The 15,834-nt window shown below is 43.2% G+C and overlaps 3 protein-coding genes and 1 non-coding gene across 4 annotated transcripts; 2 read left to right on the top strand and 2 right to left on the bottom strand.

Annotated features, from left to right (window-relative positions):
- The first annotated feature begins 417 nt into the window (after positions 1–417).
- On the top strand, positions 418–1,839 carry LOC115164915 (free fatty acid receptor 2-like). The gene is made up of 2 exons (XM_029717839.1): positions 418–494; positions 876–1,839. The coding sequence occupies exon 2, from the start codon at positions 885–887 to the stop codon at positions 1,836–1,838; it is 954 nt and encodes a 317-aa protein (XP_029573699.1). The 5' UTR covers positions 418–494; positions 876–884; the 3' UTR covers position 1,839.
- Positions 1,840–3,208: 1,369 nt separating this feature from the next.
- Positions 3,209–4,566, top strand: LOC115165482 (free fatty acid receptor 2-like). The gene has a single exon (XM_029718641.1). It carries the CDS (start codon positions 3,209–3,211, stop codon positions 4,133–4,135), a length of 927 nt encoding a protein of 308 aa, XP_029574501.1. The 3' UTR covers positions 4,136–4,566.
- A 797-nt stretch (positions 4,567–5,363) lies between these two features.
- On the bottom strand, positions 5,364–14,856 carry lim2.5 (lens intrinsic membrane protein 2.5). The gene is made up of 5 exons (XM_029737898.1): positions 14,601–14,856; positions 12,848–13,059; positions 12,185–12,334; positions 11,849–11,983; positions 5,364–5,638 (listed from the first exon to the last, which is right to left on the bottom strand). The coding sequence occupies exons 2-5, from the start codon at positions 13,020–13,022 to the stop codon at positions 5,577–5,579; spliced, it is 522 nt and encodes a 173-aa protein (XP_029593758.1). The 5' UTR covers positions 13,023–13,059; positions 14,601–14,856; the 3' UTR covers positions 5,364–5,576.
- A 449-nt stretch (positions 14,857–15,305) lies between these two features.
- On the bottom strand, positions 15,306–15,380 carry trnaa-ugc (transfer RNA alanine (anticodon UGC)). Its single transcript has one exon. It is a non-coding gene; the product is annotated as a tRNA-Ala (tRNA).
- Positions 15,381–15,834: the final 454 nt, after the last annotated feature.

The raw sequence follows: 15,834 nt of genomic DNA, 5'->3' as shown, positions 1-15,834 counted from the left end.
ATACTTTGGTTACCTCATCCCAGTCTCCCCATCTGAGTCTACTCTTGGGTTCACCTGTTCCGCTCCACGTGACACAAAAGGGTTCTAACTGGAACCAAAAAGGGATCTCCTATGGGGACAGCTGAAGAACCCTTTTGGAACCCTTTTTTCTAACCCCTTAGTCAAAGGGACACCTTATGGTGACAGTTATGCAAAACTTCAATGATTTAGGCCCAGTGATGGCTGTACCACTTGGTTTATTACACCGTTGCTTATCTCATTATATACAAACCACCCATTCATTGACTGCTTACTTGTTCTGATAAAATGAGCTAGAGATAACATTTTTTCAAGTAAAATTTGGAGCATGTAATTAGAAAGAGGTGGACAGTCCTCCCCAACCGAGCTGAGGAGAGAAGTGACTTTAATCTGCACAAATAACTTTCCGTGAAGCCTGTGTAGCGGACAGCCTTGGACTTTCCACCATATCCTCTGTTTGATTAACTGTTGATAGCGTGAGTAATACTTCAATGACTGCTCATTATTGTTATTGAAGCCTTGGTCCTGACTGTCAATTTATGTAGTTCAATAGCCTAATAATGGGAGCTGATGTACAATCAATCTCAAACAACAATCTAAACAATCTACATTATACCATGATGCTTTTGTTTTGACATGGCGGTGCTTGGGTTTGAACTATAAAAAAATTGAATATGAGATGATTTCACGGATGGTTTCATTTTCATTTCAACATTTCCACAGCAAGCTGCATCCATTACATCATCATTTGTGATAATGGTTGATCTTAATTTAGAGTTGACCATTCTTCAGCTAAAACTGTGTGCTATATGATCAAATATAGATAATAGTTGCTGTCATTCTCTGCTCGTTCTCAGTTGAAAGCCATGGTGGTGAAGAGTGGGGTGATTCTGTCTGTCTACATCATCACCTTCCTGGTGGGCCTGCCTGGCAACATCCTGGCACTCTACGCCTTCAGCGTCAAGATCCACAAAAAGCCCACTCCTACAGACATCCTCCTGCTCAACCTGACTGTGTCCGACCTGATCTTCCTGCTCTTCCTGCCCCTCAAGATGCACGAGGCAGCCTCCGGCATGTTCTGGACTCTCCCCTGGTTTCTCTGCAACATTACCTCTTTTGTCTTCTTCTCCACCATCTACACCAGCTCCCTCCTGCTGATGGTGGTCAGTGTTGACCGCTACCTGTGTGTGGCCTTCCCTGTCCAGTACAGGCTCCGCCGCAAGCCCTTGTACGGAGTGGTGAGCAGCCTGGTGGTGTGGGTCTTCAGCTCGGTCCACCTCTGCTTCATCTACATCGTGGAGAACCAGCCCTCATCTGATTTCAATGCCTGCTATAACAACTTCACCAAGGAGCAGCTGAAGGTGGTGCTTCCCATGCGTTTGGAGCTGTGTGTAGTTCTATACATCGTGCCACTGCTGGTCTGTGTGTTCTGCTACCTGAACTTCATCCTCATCCTCAATAGGACCCCTAACCTTTGTGCAGAGAAAAGGAAGAGAGCCGTCGGAATGGCTATGGGGACCTTACTTGTTTTTGTTGTCTGCTTCCTGCCCTATAATGTCACCCATGTACAGGGGTTCATCATCCAAGACAACGTGGAGTGGCGGCTCTATGCTCTGCTCCTGACCACGGTCAACACCGTCCTGGATCCTGTGACGTTCTACTTCTCCTCCTCCATGTTCCAGGCCACCATGAAAAGGATTCTGACTGGGAAGCGAAGGAACAGCTCGCCTGGTGTCTTCATGACAGCTCAAAACAACACTAGAGACATAGAGGGACACAGTAACCCACCCACAACTGAGGGAGGTTTGTCTGACAAGTGACAGAGCTTTTTCTGACAATTGAAGACTTCCTAATATGGATGCCATATTCCGGGGCAGACAGTCACCAGTTCACAGACAATGATGTAGACTAGAGAGAGACCTGCCAGCAGCATACCTGCCAGCAGAATACCAACCTACATCCCACTGCTCACTTAACTATGAAGCTAAGCAGGGTTGGTCCTAGTTGGTCCCTGGATGGGAGACCAGATGCTGCTGGAATGGGATGTCATACGGGTGTCTTGGCTCTCAGTGGTCACTAAAGAGCCCATGGCACTTATCATTAGAGTAGGGGTGCTAACCCCGGTGTCCTGGCTAAATTCCCAATCTGGACCACATACCATCATGGCCACCTAATTATCCCCAGGTTACAATTGGCTCATTCATTCCCCTCCTCTCCCCTGTAACTTTTACCCAGGTTGTTGCTGTAACTGAGAATGTGTTCTCAGTCAACATACCTGGTAAAATACAGGTAAAATTAAAAACCTGAAAGGTTCATTGTGAAGCTGCCAATCTTTACATAACTTTTCTCTTTGAAAGAGTATTGCTTTTCAGCACATTACTATTTGTAACTTGTTATTATACAATAGTTATTGATGAAGTGACAACAAAATGCTAATAGATTATTCCAACCCTGAGCCACAACCACATGGACACATACAGTAACAATTAGTGGTTTGCTGCTACAGTACCCATCAAGTGTTAGCAAAATGTTAATACACATATGACGTTACATCAACCTTGGGCACGTGGAAAAATAAATGTTAGGATTCTGTTATCATTTACATGACTGTTCTCTTGGGAAGGCAATGTCTGTTTCCACACTATTTACAAAATCGATATTGAAATTAGACACTCCCTCCTACACACATGTAATATCAGATGTAAACACAGCAATGTTTTGCATTTTAGTTAATCGTTACCATGCACTCTCGCCTCCTCATGTTTGCACTGTTCAATACGTCTGCTGTGCACTCAAACAGATCTGCTTGACTGCTATATATGCTAGAAATTTTAAATAGAGCATTCTGCTGTTTTGACCAAAGTAACGACCTCCTTAGGAAGCTTGAATACACTTGGCTGAGCTCTCCAATTCCTGATTAAGCCAGGTAGGTTATGACCATTTGGAACTAAGAATGAGTTATCTTTCTCCCTTTAAGGTTTTCACTGTTGAGATGCAAGTGTACTGTGGGGAGGATGTAGCTACACACATATTGTGATTCCTTCATCAGTAATAAGAAGTTGGCTGAGATATTGTAACAAAAAATACATTGATCATTGAAAACAGCTACATTTGTATGATTTTAAAATATGATTATTGGGCACCCTGAATGTGTTATTTTTGGTTTTGTTTATCTTATAGCTTCAGAGCCATGGTGTGGGTGAAAAGTGAACTGATTCTATCTATCTACATCATCACCTTCCTGATGGGCCTGCCTGCCAACATCCTGGCGCTCTACGCCTTCAGCGTCAAGATCCACAACAAGCCCACTCCCACAGACATCCTCCTGCTCAACCTGATTGTGTCCGACCTCCTCTTTCTTCTCTTCCTGCCTCTCAAGATGTACGAGGCGGCCTCCGGCATGCTGTGGAACCTGCCCGAGTTCCTCTGCTCCATCACTTCCTACACCTTCTTCTCCACTATCTACACCAGTTCTCTCCTGTTGATGGCTGTCAGTGTGGTCCGTTACCTGGCGGTGGCCTATCCCATCACCTACCACAAACTTCACAAACCTTTCTATTCTGTGGTGGCTAGCACAATCATCTGGCTTCTCTCCACCGCCCACTGCAGCATCGTGTTCATCATCCAGCACCAGCCGGACCTCTCCCAAAGCAACACCTCCGTCTGCTACGAGAACTTCACCGAACAACAGCTGGCCATCCTCCTCCCGGTGCGTCTGGAGTTCTTCGTCATGCTCTGCTTGGTTCCTCTCATGGTTTGCATCTTCTGCTACCTCTGCTGTATCTGGATCCTGTACATGCTCCCCAGGATCAGCCCAGGCCAGAAGCAGAAGGCCATCGGGATGGCGCTGGGTACTCTGGCCGTCTTCCTTGTGTGTGTCTTTCCCTACAACTTCTCCCATGTGCTGGGTTTCTTCACAGGCTCCAGCCCCTCGTGGAGGTACTACACCCTACTGCTCAGCGCCTTCAACACCTGCCTGGACCCTATCATCTTCTACTTCTCCTCCTCTGCCTTTCGCATCACTACCAAGATGGCCATCTGCAAGATGCTGGGACTGCGACAGGGTCAGGCTGCAGTCCAAAGGGAAAGCACAATAGCCGATATGGGCCAAGAGTAGAAAATGTAGTCACCTTACTCCAGTAAGTGCCTTTTGGGTAATTTTGTCAAAAATAACTATTCATTTCACCAAATGTTTTAATTCTGTCATAAAGAGCAAATGATCAACTTCATAAAAAAACATGTTTTCCCATCTCAAGAGGTTCAATTAAGAAGAATAACTATACAAATTCAAATTGAAGTGACAGGATTGACTGTAATAGGGTTAACAATGTTATCTTAAATCCACCATAACTTCCTTTGTGACAGGGGGAATGGAAGCATGTTGTGTGCAACAGCGGGAAGCAATTGCATGCAAGTTCAACAAAAACATTTCTACTAACTTGTTAAACACATTTCTAGCCTATCTATCTATTGGTAACACAGGGTTTATGGGTTATGCTTGACGTGTTCAGTTTTCCTGCACAAAACTAATGGCCTAAAAAAGTAGAACCAGCTTACCTGCTTTTACACTATGATATGGCTATATTACTAGATGGTACGTTTTTCTTTTGATTCAGTCATTTAAAAACTAATAGTTTTACCATATTAAAACGTGAGTTCAGTTCATGTTACAGGGTTAACATAAACCTGAGGGACAAACGTAAATGAATCATTTAATAAGTAAAAATCTTCAGCCATTACTTTCCTAAAGTAACAAAATAACTAGGACTTAAGTAGATATATTTCGTAGAAGGTGAACAAAGATGACATTGGACATGCCAAATGGGGATTTTCAGAGAAAAATAAATACCTTACTTTATTGAAAACACACTGCTATTAGAATGTGTAAATAAAAAACAAAAAAACGGCTTGGCTGAGTTAGAGCATAGATGTATGTGATTCCATTGAAATTACGCAGTATATTATGCAGTATATTTCAAGATAATATGTCATTTGTGTTTTACACATTTCTGTGAACTGTACCTTTTTTGCCAAAGTCATTCATATTTAAATGTTTAAATTCCATTTACAAAAGTGAGCACTTCATACATGATTCATTTGTTTCATCACAGTAGCTTCTGTTACCCTTTTGAATTGCACACTATGTGAAAGCTTGGTTGTTGTCCTTTAAAATTATGAATTTGTTTGGTTAGAGTATGTGCTGTGTTACCCATTTTAATTGACACATAATGCTAAATATTTTCTACCTCCATTTGTATTGGCATGAATCTGCTAACATATTTGTGTTGCAAAGACCTTTCTGTATTCAAGAGTTTCAAGGCTGAATGTAACAAAGAGTATAAATGTTTTACTGTTAAAGAGAGTTATAGCTTTATTAAAATGACACGTAAACTGCTCAGGCAGAATCAAACATTTGTATTCATCTTTGGTTCTCAATTTTCCAGTACAGTTTCTATATTTCAGTGATATGTCTATTGGTGTAAGCTTGATTCTTTCATCGTGTTGGAATTGAGGGCCCAAAATGTCCCGATTTCTTTTCACTGGCTTTCCTCTCTCTTTTAGCGTGGGCCCACCACTCTCCTGCATTCATGCATTCTGTAGGCACACATGTAAAATATTCCTGCAAAAGAAAAAATTGTAAATCAACAACTGTCCAGCATCCATGCTACTTGAAGTAGTTCCCATATAGATAGATAAAGAATAGTGTCTTATCTGTTATCAATGAATACCAGCACTGTCTCCATGTTTCATCAATAAAACTACAACAGTTGATGATATTCTGCAGGGTTTGACAATTCGACTAGCATTTTTGGATTTCAAATAATGACTTAGGAGATGAGAAGAACATGTGCCATTTGATTCTAGTTCTGCTTATCCATAGAGACCAAAAGAGGGCACACTCCTATATTTGCCATTGATCGCTTCTGTGACAGCATTGGCAGCTCCTCTATTTTTGTATTTTTTAATTTTTTTAATTTTACCTTTATATAACCAGGTAAGCTAGTTGAGAACAAGTTCTCATTTACAACTGCGACCTGGCCAAGATAAAGCAAAGCAGTGCGACACAAACCACAGCACAGAGTTACACATGGAATAAACAAGTGTACAGTCAATAACACAATAGAAAAAGAAGAAAGTCTATATACAGTGTGTGCAAATGGCGTGAGGAGGTAAGGCAATAAATAGGCCATAGTAGTAAAGTAATTACAATTTAGCAGATTAACACTGGAGTGATAGATGAGCAGATGATGATGTGCAAGTAATGAAACTGGTATGCAAAAGAGCAGAAAAGTAAATATAAACAATATGGGGATGAGGTAGGTAGATTGGGTAGGCTATTTACAGATGGACTATGTACAGGTGCAGCGATCAGTTAACTGCTCAGATAGCTGATGTTTAAAGTTAGTGAGGGAAATGTAAGTCTGCAGCTTCAGCAATTTTTGCAATTGGTTCCAGTCACTGGCAGAAGAGAACTGGAAGGAAAGGCAGCCAAAGCAGGTGTTGGCTTTGGGGATGACCAGTGAGATATACCTGCTGGAGCGCGTGCTACGGGCGGGTGTTGTTATCGTGATCAGTGAGCTGAGATAAGGTGGAGCTTTACCTAGCATAGACTTATAGATGACCTGGAGCCAGTGGGTCTGGCGACGAATATGTAGCGAGGGCCAGCCAGCTAGAGCATACAGGTCGCAGTGGTGGGTGGTATAAGGGGCTTTGTGAACAAAATGGATGGCACTGTGATAGACTGCATCCAGTTTGCTGAGTAGATTATTGGAAGATTTTTTTTAGATGACATCACCGAAGTCGAGGATTGGTAGGATAGTCAGTTTTACTAGGGTAAGTTTGGCAACGTGAGTGAAGGAGGCTTTGTTGCAAAATAGGAAGCCGATTCTAGATTTGATTTTGGATTGGAGATGTTTGATATGAGTCTGGAAGGAGAGTTTACAGTCTAGCCAGACACCTAGGTATTTGTAGTTGTATACGTGTTCCAGCTCAGAACCGTCCAGAATAGTGATGCTAGTCGGGCGGGAGGGTGCGGGCAGCGAATGGTTGAAAAGCATGCATTTGGTTTTACTAGCAGTTGGAGGCCACGGAAGAAGTGTTGTATGGCATTGAAACTCGTTTGGAGGTTAGTTAACCTCTTATGGCTAGGGGGCAGTATTTTCACGGCCGGATAAAAAGCGTACCCGATTTAATCTGATTATTACTCCTGCCCAGAAACTAGAATATGCATATAATTATTAGCTTTGGATAGAAAACACTCCAAAGTTTCTAAAACGGTTTGAATGGTGTCTGTGAGTATAACAGAACTCATTTGGCAGGCCAAAACCTGAGAAGATTCCAAACAGGAAGCGCCCTCTCTGACAAGATCTTGTTCTTCTTGTCTCTGTTTATTGAAGACTGAGGATCTTTGCTGTAACGTGACACTTCCTACGGCTCCCATAGGCTCTCAGAGCCCGGGAAAAAGCTGAATGATATCGAGGCAGCCCCAGGCTGAAACACATTTGCGCTTTTGGCAAGTAGCCGATCAGAGGATAATGGGCTTAGGCGCGTACACGAGTCGACCCCGTGCTTTATTTTCTTTCGTCTATTTACCTAAATGCAGATTCCCGGTCGGAATATTATCGCTTTTTTACGAAAAAAAATTTAAACAGCGGTTGACATGCTTCGAAGAACGGTAATGGAATATTTAGATTTTTTTTGTCACGAAATGCGCCGTGCTCGTAACCCTTATTTACCCTTTCGGATAGTGTCTTGAACGCACAAACAAAACGCCGCTGTTTGGATATAACTATGGATTATTTGGGACCAAACCAACATTTGTTATTGAAGTAGAAGTCCTGGGAGTGCATTCTGACGAAGAACACCAAAGGTAATAACATTTTTCTTATAGTAAATCTGATTTTGGTGAGTGCTAAACTTGCTGGGTGTCTAAATAGCTAGCCGTGATGGCTGGGCTATCTACTGAGAATATTGCAAAATGTGCTTTCACCGAAAAGCTATTTTAAAATCGGACATATCGAGTGTATAGAGGAGTTCTGTATCTATAATTCTTAAAAGAATTGTTATGTTTTTTGTGAACGTTTATCGTGAGTAATTTAGTAAATTCACCGGAAGTTTGCGGGGGGTATGCTAGTTCTGAACGTCACATGCTAATGTAAAAAAGCTGGTTTTTGATATAAATATGAACTTGATTGAACAAAACATGCATGCATTTTATAACATGATGTCCTAGGGTTGTCATCTGATGAAGATCAAAGGTTAGTGCTGCATTTAGCTGTGGTTTTGTTTTTTGTGACATTATATGCTAGCTTGAAAAATGGGTCTGATTATTTCTGGCTGGGTACTCTGCTGACATAATCTAATGTTTTGCTTTCGCTGTAAAGCCTTTTTGAAATCGGACAGTGTGGTTAGATTAACGAGAGTCTTGTCTTTAAAATGGTGTAAAATAGTCATATGTTTGAAAAATGGAAGTTTTCGGATTTTAGAGGAGTTTGTATTTCGCGCCACGCCCATCATTGGATATTGGAGCAGGTGTTCCGCTAGCGGAACGTCTAGATGTAAGAGGTTTTAACACAGTGTCCAAAGAAGGCCAGATGTAAACAGAATGGTGTCGTTTGCGTAGAGGTGGATCGGGGAATCACCCGCAGCAAGAGCGACATCGTTGCTATATACAGAGAAAAGAGTCAGCCCGAGAATTGAACCCCATGGCACCCCCATAAAGACTGCCAGAGTTCCGGACAACAGGCCCTCCGATTTGACACACTGAACTCTGTCTGCAAAGTAGTTGGTGAACCAGGCGAGGCAGTCCTTTGAGAAACCAAGGCTATGGAGTCTGCCGTTAAGAATACGGTGATTGACAGAGTCTTGGCCACGTCGATGAAGACGGCTGCACAGTACTGTCTTTTATCGATGGCGGATATGATATCGTTTACTACCTTGAGCGTGGCTGATGTGCACCCATGACCAGCTCGGAAACCGGATTGCACAGCGGAGAAGGTACGGTGGGATTCGAAATGGTCAGTGATCTGTTTATTAACTTCTTTGGGCTAGGGGGCAGTATTTTGAAGTTTGGATGACAAACGTGCCTAACGTAAACTGCCTGTTACTCAGGCCCAGAAGCTAGGATATGCATAACATTGTCTATCCAATAGCATTGGATAGACAACACTCTGAAGTTTCTAAAACTGTTAAAATATTGTCTGTGGGTATAACAGAACTGATTTGCCAGGCGAAACCCCGAGGACAATCCATCCAGGATTTTTTTTTGAAGTAATTGGACTTTTCAATGCTTTTCTATGGAAAAGTCTAATAATTAGGACCCAGATTGCAGTTCCTATGGCTTCCACTAGATGTCAACAGTCTTTAGAAATTGCTTCGTGCTTGTTTTTTTTTAAATGAAGAAGTATTCGTATTCTTTCGAAGTATCCCTCAGAAGGACTCGACTCATTTTGTGCGCTCCTCATTCTTTTTCTCCGGTATTGAACAGTGTATATTCCGTCTTAAATTTTATAGATTATTTACATATTAGGGTACCTGAGGTTGGATTAGAAACGTTGTTTGAATTGTTCGGACAAGGTTTACAGGTAACTTTTTAGATTCCTTTGTAGGCATGTTGGGTGAGTTGGAACAGGTGGATTTCTGAATCAAACGCGCCAAATAAACTGACATTTTTGGGATATAAAGAAGGACTTTATCGAAAAAACCGACCATTCATTGTATAACTGGGACCCTTTGGATTGCAAAAAGATGAAGATCTTCCAAGGTAAGTGATTTATTTGATCACTATTTTTGAGTTTTGTGACACCTGTGCAGGTTATGAATTCATGTTAATGCAGGAAGTGGGTGAGGCACTGTAAATCGGACAAAGCGGTTCAATTACCAAGATTCTAAGCTAAAGAATGGTGTATAACACTTGTATTTTTATGAATGTTTAATATTATTACTTTTGTATTTTGAATTTTGCACTCTGCAATTTCACCGGATGTTGTCGAGGTGGGACGCTAGCATCAGCTCTTTCAGAACATCTGCTATCTGGATATGGGTGAAGGAGAAGCTGGGGAGGCTCGGGCAAGTAGCTGCAGGGGGTGCAGAGCTGTTGGCCAGGGTTGTTGGGGTAGCCAGGAGGAAAGCATGGCCAGCCATAGAGAAATGCTTATTGAAATGTTCGATTATCATGGATTTATCGGTGGTGACAGTGTTACCTAGCCTCAGTGCAGTGGGCAGCTGGGAGGTGGTGCTCTTGTTCTCCATGGACTTTACAGTGTCCCAGAACTTTTTGGAGTTAGAGCTACAGGATGTAAATTTCTGTTTAAAAAAGCTAGCCTTTGCTTCCCTGACTGACTGCGTGTATTGGTTCCTGACTTCCCTGAACAGTTGCATATCGCGGGGACTATTCAATGCTATTGCAGTCCGCCGCAGGATGTTTTTGTGCTGGTCAAGGGCAGTCAGGTCTGGAGTGAACCAAGGGCTATATCTGTTCTTAGTTCAACATTTTTTTGAAAGGGGCATGCTTATTTAAGATGGTGAGGAAATTACTTCTAAAGAACGACCAGGCATCCTCGACTGATGGGATGAGGTCAATATCCTTCCAGGATACCCGGGCCAGGTCGATTAGAAAGTCCTGCTCGCAGAAGTGTTTTAAGGAGCGTTTGACAGTGATGAGCGTTGGTCGTTTGACCGCGGACCCATAGCGGACGCAGGCAATGAGGCAGTGATCACTGAGATCCTGATTGAAAAGAGCAGAGGTGTATTTGGAGGGCAAGTTGGTCAGGATAATATCCATGAGGGTGCCCATGTTTATGGATTTAGGGTTGTACCTGGTAGTTTCCTTGATAATTTGTGTGAGATTGAGGGTATCTTAGATTGTAGGACTGCTGGGGTGTTAAGCATGTCCCAGTTTAGGTCACCTAACAGTACAAACTCTGAAGATAGATGGGGGCAATCAATTCACATATGGTGTCCAGGGCACAGCTGAGGGGGGTCTATAACTGGTGGCAACAATGAGAGACTTATTTCTGGACTGATACATTTTTTACATTTGAAGCTCGAACTGTTTGGGCATAGACCTGGAAAGTATGACAGAACTTTGCAAGCTATCTCTGCAGTAGATTGCATCTCCTCCCCCTTTGGCAGTTCTATCTTGACGGAACATGTTGTAGTTGGGTATGGAAATCTCAACATTTTTGGTGGCCTTCCTAAGCCAGGATTCAGACACGGCAAGGACATCAGGGTTGGCTGGCGGAGTGTGCTAAAGCAGTGAATGAAACAAACTTAGGAGGAGGAGGCTTCTGATGTTAACATGCATGAAACCAAGGCTTTTTCGATTACAGAAGTCAACAAATGAGAGTGCCTGGGGACATGCAGGGCCTCCGTCAACCTCCACATCACCCGAGGAACAGAGGAGGAGTAGGATGAGGGTACGGCTAAAGGCTAGCAAAACTGGTCGTCTAGTGCATTGGGGACAGAGAATAAAGGAGTTGGCATATTATCTCCTTCTATAAATTTATCGGCGGTCTGTAAACAAAAGGAAAAAGTGCATATAGCCACCTACTGTGCGGGATTGTGTTTTTTGTCAAAACAGCCATACAGCCAAAGTTGGTGATTTACTGCCACCTGCAGTGTTGGAATGTTTGCTCAGGAGTATAATTCTTCGGCTGATCCCTCCCGCTGATCTGGATGGAATTCTATGATCCTTCCTTAACCTACAGGAAGTCCCACCCAATTGACACCTTTTAAATGGTGTAAGCTTTTAATGGTGCTGCCCATGCTAAAACAGACTTGCTGGCAAGTGTGCCCTCTATCCATATTTATGTCTTTTTTATATTTTTACCTGCAAAGAAGGTCATGAGCAGTGCCACCCAGCCCAGTATGTAGGACCAAGAGAAGCGCCAGTCACCGAATCGCTTCCCCAGGAAGTTCACCGTCACTCCAGTGTAGATGGCCATTGCAAGCAGAACAAAGAGAGCTGGCGGAGAGTAAAACAGGACAAATTCAAATTCGGACTCCCAATTTACAGTAGACAGAATTGTAGGTAAAATAGCGGTCGGGTCTGTAAACAGAGACAAAATGATTTGTCCTGGATTCATTTACATTTGTGTATTGAGGCTGTGACTATTTGTGTATTGTGTCTAGCTCTGTTAGCTTCGCAATGTCCAGTGGGACTCACTGGAGACGAAGAACATGATCCCTGCAGCGAAGGAGCGGTTGAACCTCTCGAAGGCGGAGAAATGGGCGAAGGAGAGAATGCCTGCGATGATGCCGGCAAAGCACGACATGGCCGACAGGATCATGAAGGCACGGGTGGCATTCCAGTAGGCTAAGGACAGAGAGCGAGAGAGAGAGAGAGAGAGAGAGAGAGAGAGAGAGAGAGAGGGGAATAAAACAAGAAAAAAAGAGAGGACAGATACAATTTCAAAGATTAGAGAAAGTCGCAAGCCCACACGCCTGTGAAAACTGTGTCTTGACCCATTCATTCAGTCTAATGCTCCAAATGTTATTTTTCACCTAAACTAGTACCAGCCAATTAGGGCCAACGGGTGCATGATTTGCCTCCATAGTTAACTGTAAAAACATATTGAGTCTAAAAAACGTATTGATTCTATTGAGTCTGAGTCTAATGACATGTTGCTATTTCAGTCATTCAGTCATCTCCTTCATTACATACAGTCCTCCTTGGTAGTCCTGAACATTGGTAAGACAGGCATACAGCATTCATATTAGGAAGTCATTCAACTAAGGGAGTTTCGTCTGACAACTGAGGGACTTCCTAATATGGATGCCGTACAGGCAGTCCCAGTGGTGCTATGGGTCCCCAATGCACCCCACTCACCGATGCTGTCTGTCTGCATGTAGCACTTGCCCGACATGCAATACCTCCACAGGCCCTGGTGGGCGAAGCTGCCCGACAGGCGGTACTGCATCCAGTAGTCTGTCGCAGTTGAGACCACCAGCAGGATGTTCCCCACTATGGCGCAGAACAGGCCGCCTCCCATAAAGCTGTGCATCCTGAGTGACACTGCGACCGTGGCGAGGCTCTACGCACTGCAGCGCACAGCAAGGCAGAGTGACAGGGTCAATGGCACAGTCAATACAGGGAAACAGGCACAATATTTTGCGGATGCCTTCAAGGTCCTACTACACTAAGTTGCAGGCAGCCAGGGTTGGGGTCAATTCCATTTTAATTCAGTAAGTGAATTGCATGTCCAGAATTACAAATAGCTGCTTATCGTTATCATTATTATTATTTTTTTAAATAACTTCCTGGATTGACTGAATTGAAATAGAACTGACCCCAGTACTGCAGGCCAGAATGCCACACATTGTGCCCACACACTAAACACAACACACAGACCTAGACAGACGCATCAATGGTGCGTAGAACCAGACAATGCAGGCAATGCTTCACTCAGCAACAGCGCAGAGACGTGACACACACTCAGCACAAACCAGATGAAACAACACTGGATCACTTCCTTATTTGAAGAGACACACGTGAACATGTGCGGCAAAGTGTCTCTGTAGCTGCACAGAGACAGTATGGACCCTATTTTGAACTGTACATGTTCAATTTCTGTATCACTGTCAACACTGTGCAACCCACTTACGCTATCCATTACCTGCGTGCATTGTAGAGACGTCAGCTCAGTAACCTCAAGCGCATACAGAAACACTCAAACACTCCACAAGCGTGGTCATACTGAAATATCGAAGTGTTACATTTCAAAGTGAGAGTGGAGGATGGACAGTGTTGTAAGTATTTACCGGCTCCAAAAAAATGCTTATGTAGAACTAACCAACAATAAATGATGGATATAAAAGCTAGATGGTATTTCCTGAGACAGTGATTCATGACCATCCAGACAACAGTCATAACACCTCTGGAGCACCTCCATGTTTCCAGATGATAAAACGTCCATAGAGATTCCTTTATGGTTGAGGAAATGAAGAGCTAACTGCCTTACTCATTGATCTCGCACCCGAGGCGGAACTAGAAAATAACCATTCAGTTCAGTTGTTCAACGCAAAGTGAATACTATTTGCAACACAGCCAGACCAATCACCAAGGCCCTATGTACTGCAGAGACTAATGGATGCCTCATACTTGTTGTGCTACATTCAACATTCTTGCATTGAACGTTACTTGAGGTCAAGCGTTGAAGTCAATATCTGTAGAATGCTGAATTGGTTGTGATTGCATTTATTTGAATGCATACTTTGACATAAAATTAAATGACAATGATTGAAGAAAAGTTATTTACTTATTTCGCTTTAGAGACTCAAGCATTATCTCATTCAATTTATCACTGAATGATTTGAATGTAATTAGCCCTTACCCATTTAATTGCACTTCAGACCAAGTCTTCCTTAGTCTTAGAAAAATATGCTTACATTCAGTAGCTCTGCTATTTTTCTCCATGGACAGAAGTGTCCCTCTTTGCCCACCTGTGCCCCATATGGCTACAATGCTTTACTCCATACAGATTTACTGTATACGCTTGCTTATTAGTCCAATCAGTCCAAACGGCCCAATCTGGCAACACAACATAACAGCACTGGGAGTAAAGTACCAGGATGCATCTTACCTGAGTTCTTCAGGATAAATAAACCCTCTTAAGTGTCAACCTTTCCGCAGGGAAAGACTGAGAGAGAAAGAGAGAGAGTGCAAGCCTGGAGTGAGCAAAAACTCAAAGAGGACCCCCTAGGCCGAATTCCAAAAAGTTATCCGCTCCGCTTTTCTGTCTATGGAGGCAAAATCCTTTACAACAACCAGCAGCGAGAACAAATGCACCTGAGCTGGTGGGCGCAGAGGCACGTGGCTCTTTCCCATTGAGCGACCATGGGGACTGTTGGAGGGGGTATTGGGTTGATAGTATGGGACAGTGGTGGATGGGGGGGGGGGGGGGGGGTGAGGCCTCCACCGGTGTGTCGTTCTGTTTTTGTATCTGGTGTTCTGGAACTGTGGATGTGCAGAGGCTTGCAGTACTGGGGGTGGTCAATGCAACATGCTGAAGCTCACACTTTCTTTCAGTTGGAGGAGGCAACTGTCATGTGTGGGCTGGGTATGGTCATGAGAGCAGATACACGCTTAGAGAGAGCCCACACATGCCCACATGCATGGCTTAAATGAACTCCCTCTCTCCATCTCGCTCTCTCACGCACGCATTGACATGCTCACAGACACACACACACACACAATGTCAACATACATACGCAGTATCATCATGACATCGCAGGCACTGATGATCCCTTTTAACTTATTCAAAATTATTTTATTTTTTTCTCGTACTGGCCCCCCATGGGAATCGAACCCACAACCCTGGCGTTGCAAACACCATGCTCTACCAACTGAGCCACAGGGAGGCCACCAACACACACCACACCACTGGACAGAAAGAGAGAGGGTGAAAAGAAATTAGAGAAAGACAGACATTCAATGAGTATTGTTTGATAGCTGAATGCTGTCATATATGGCAAAATAATAGAACAACTTCCAGAAAACATTTAATTTGTGGGCTCAAAAGTATCAGCATTTTGTGATGATATTGAAAATATAAAGATCCAACATACATTTATCTTGGAAACAGAAGACAATACAATGTCTTATCTGCCAGATTGTACACCCATTCAAGACTAAGGACATCATGATCATTTTTGTAAACTTTTACCTCAACTCGAGGCAAGATAAATGCCCATTATGAGCAGGCATAATGAGGTATAAAGTAGACCTACCTTGTAGTGTATAGCAGAGGAACACGTTTTCATGACTGATGCACCTGCATAAATGGATGATATCATTAGAATTAGACTCTGGAAATC

Source organism: Salmo trutta, chromosome 3, assembly GCF_901001165.1.
Source record: "Salmo trutta chromosome 3, fSalTru1.1, whole genome shotgun sequence".
NCBI classification, from domain to species: domain Eukaryota; kingdom Metazoa; phylum Chordata; class Actinopteri; order Salmoniformes; family Salmonidae; genus Salmo; species Salmo trutta.
Note: the sequence above shows the minus strand (reverse complement) of the source record. Positions and strands in the feature narration are given on the sequence as shown.

What these genes read in the sequence shown, in the direction of transcription:
- LOC115164915 (XM_029717839.1), top strand. Translation starts at nt 885, where the DNA reads ATGGTGGTGAAGAGTGGGGTGATTCTGTCTGTCTACATCATCACCTTC.
- LOC115165482 (XM_029718641.1), top strand. Translation starts at nt 3,209, where the DNA reads ATGGTGTGGGTGAAAAGTGAACTGATTCTATCTATCTACATCATCACC.
- lim2.5 (XM_029737898.1), bottom strand. Translation starts at nt 13,022, where the DNA reads ATGCACAGCTTTATGGGAGGCGGCCTGTTCTGCGCCATAGTGGGGAAC. An exon ending in GATCATGTTCTTCGTCTCCA is followed by an intron (nt 11,984 to 12,184) that starts GTGAGTCCCACT and finishes ACTCTCCGCCAG; the next exon opens with CTCTCTTTGTTCTGCTTGCA. An exon ending in GCTCATGACCTTCTTTGCAG is followed by an intron (nt 5,639 to 11,848) that starts GTAAAAATATAA and finishes TTTCTTTTGCAG; the next exon opens with GAATATTTTACATGTGTGCC.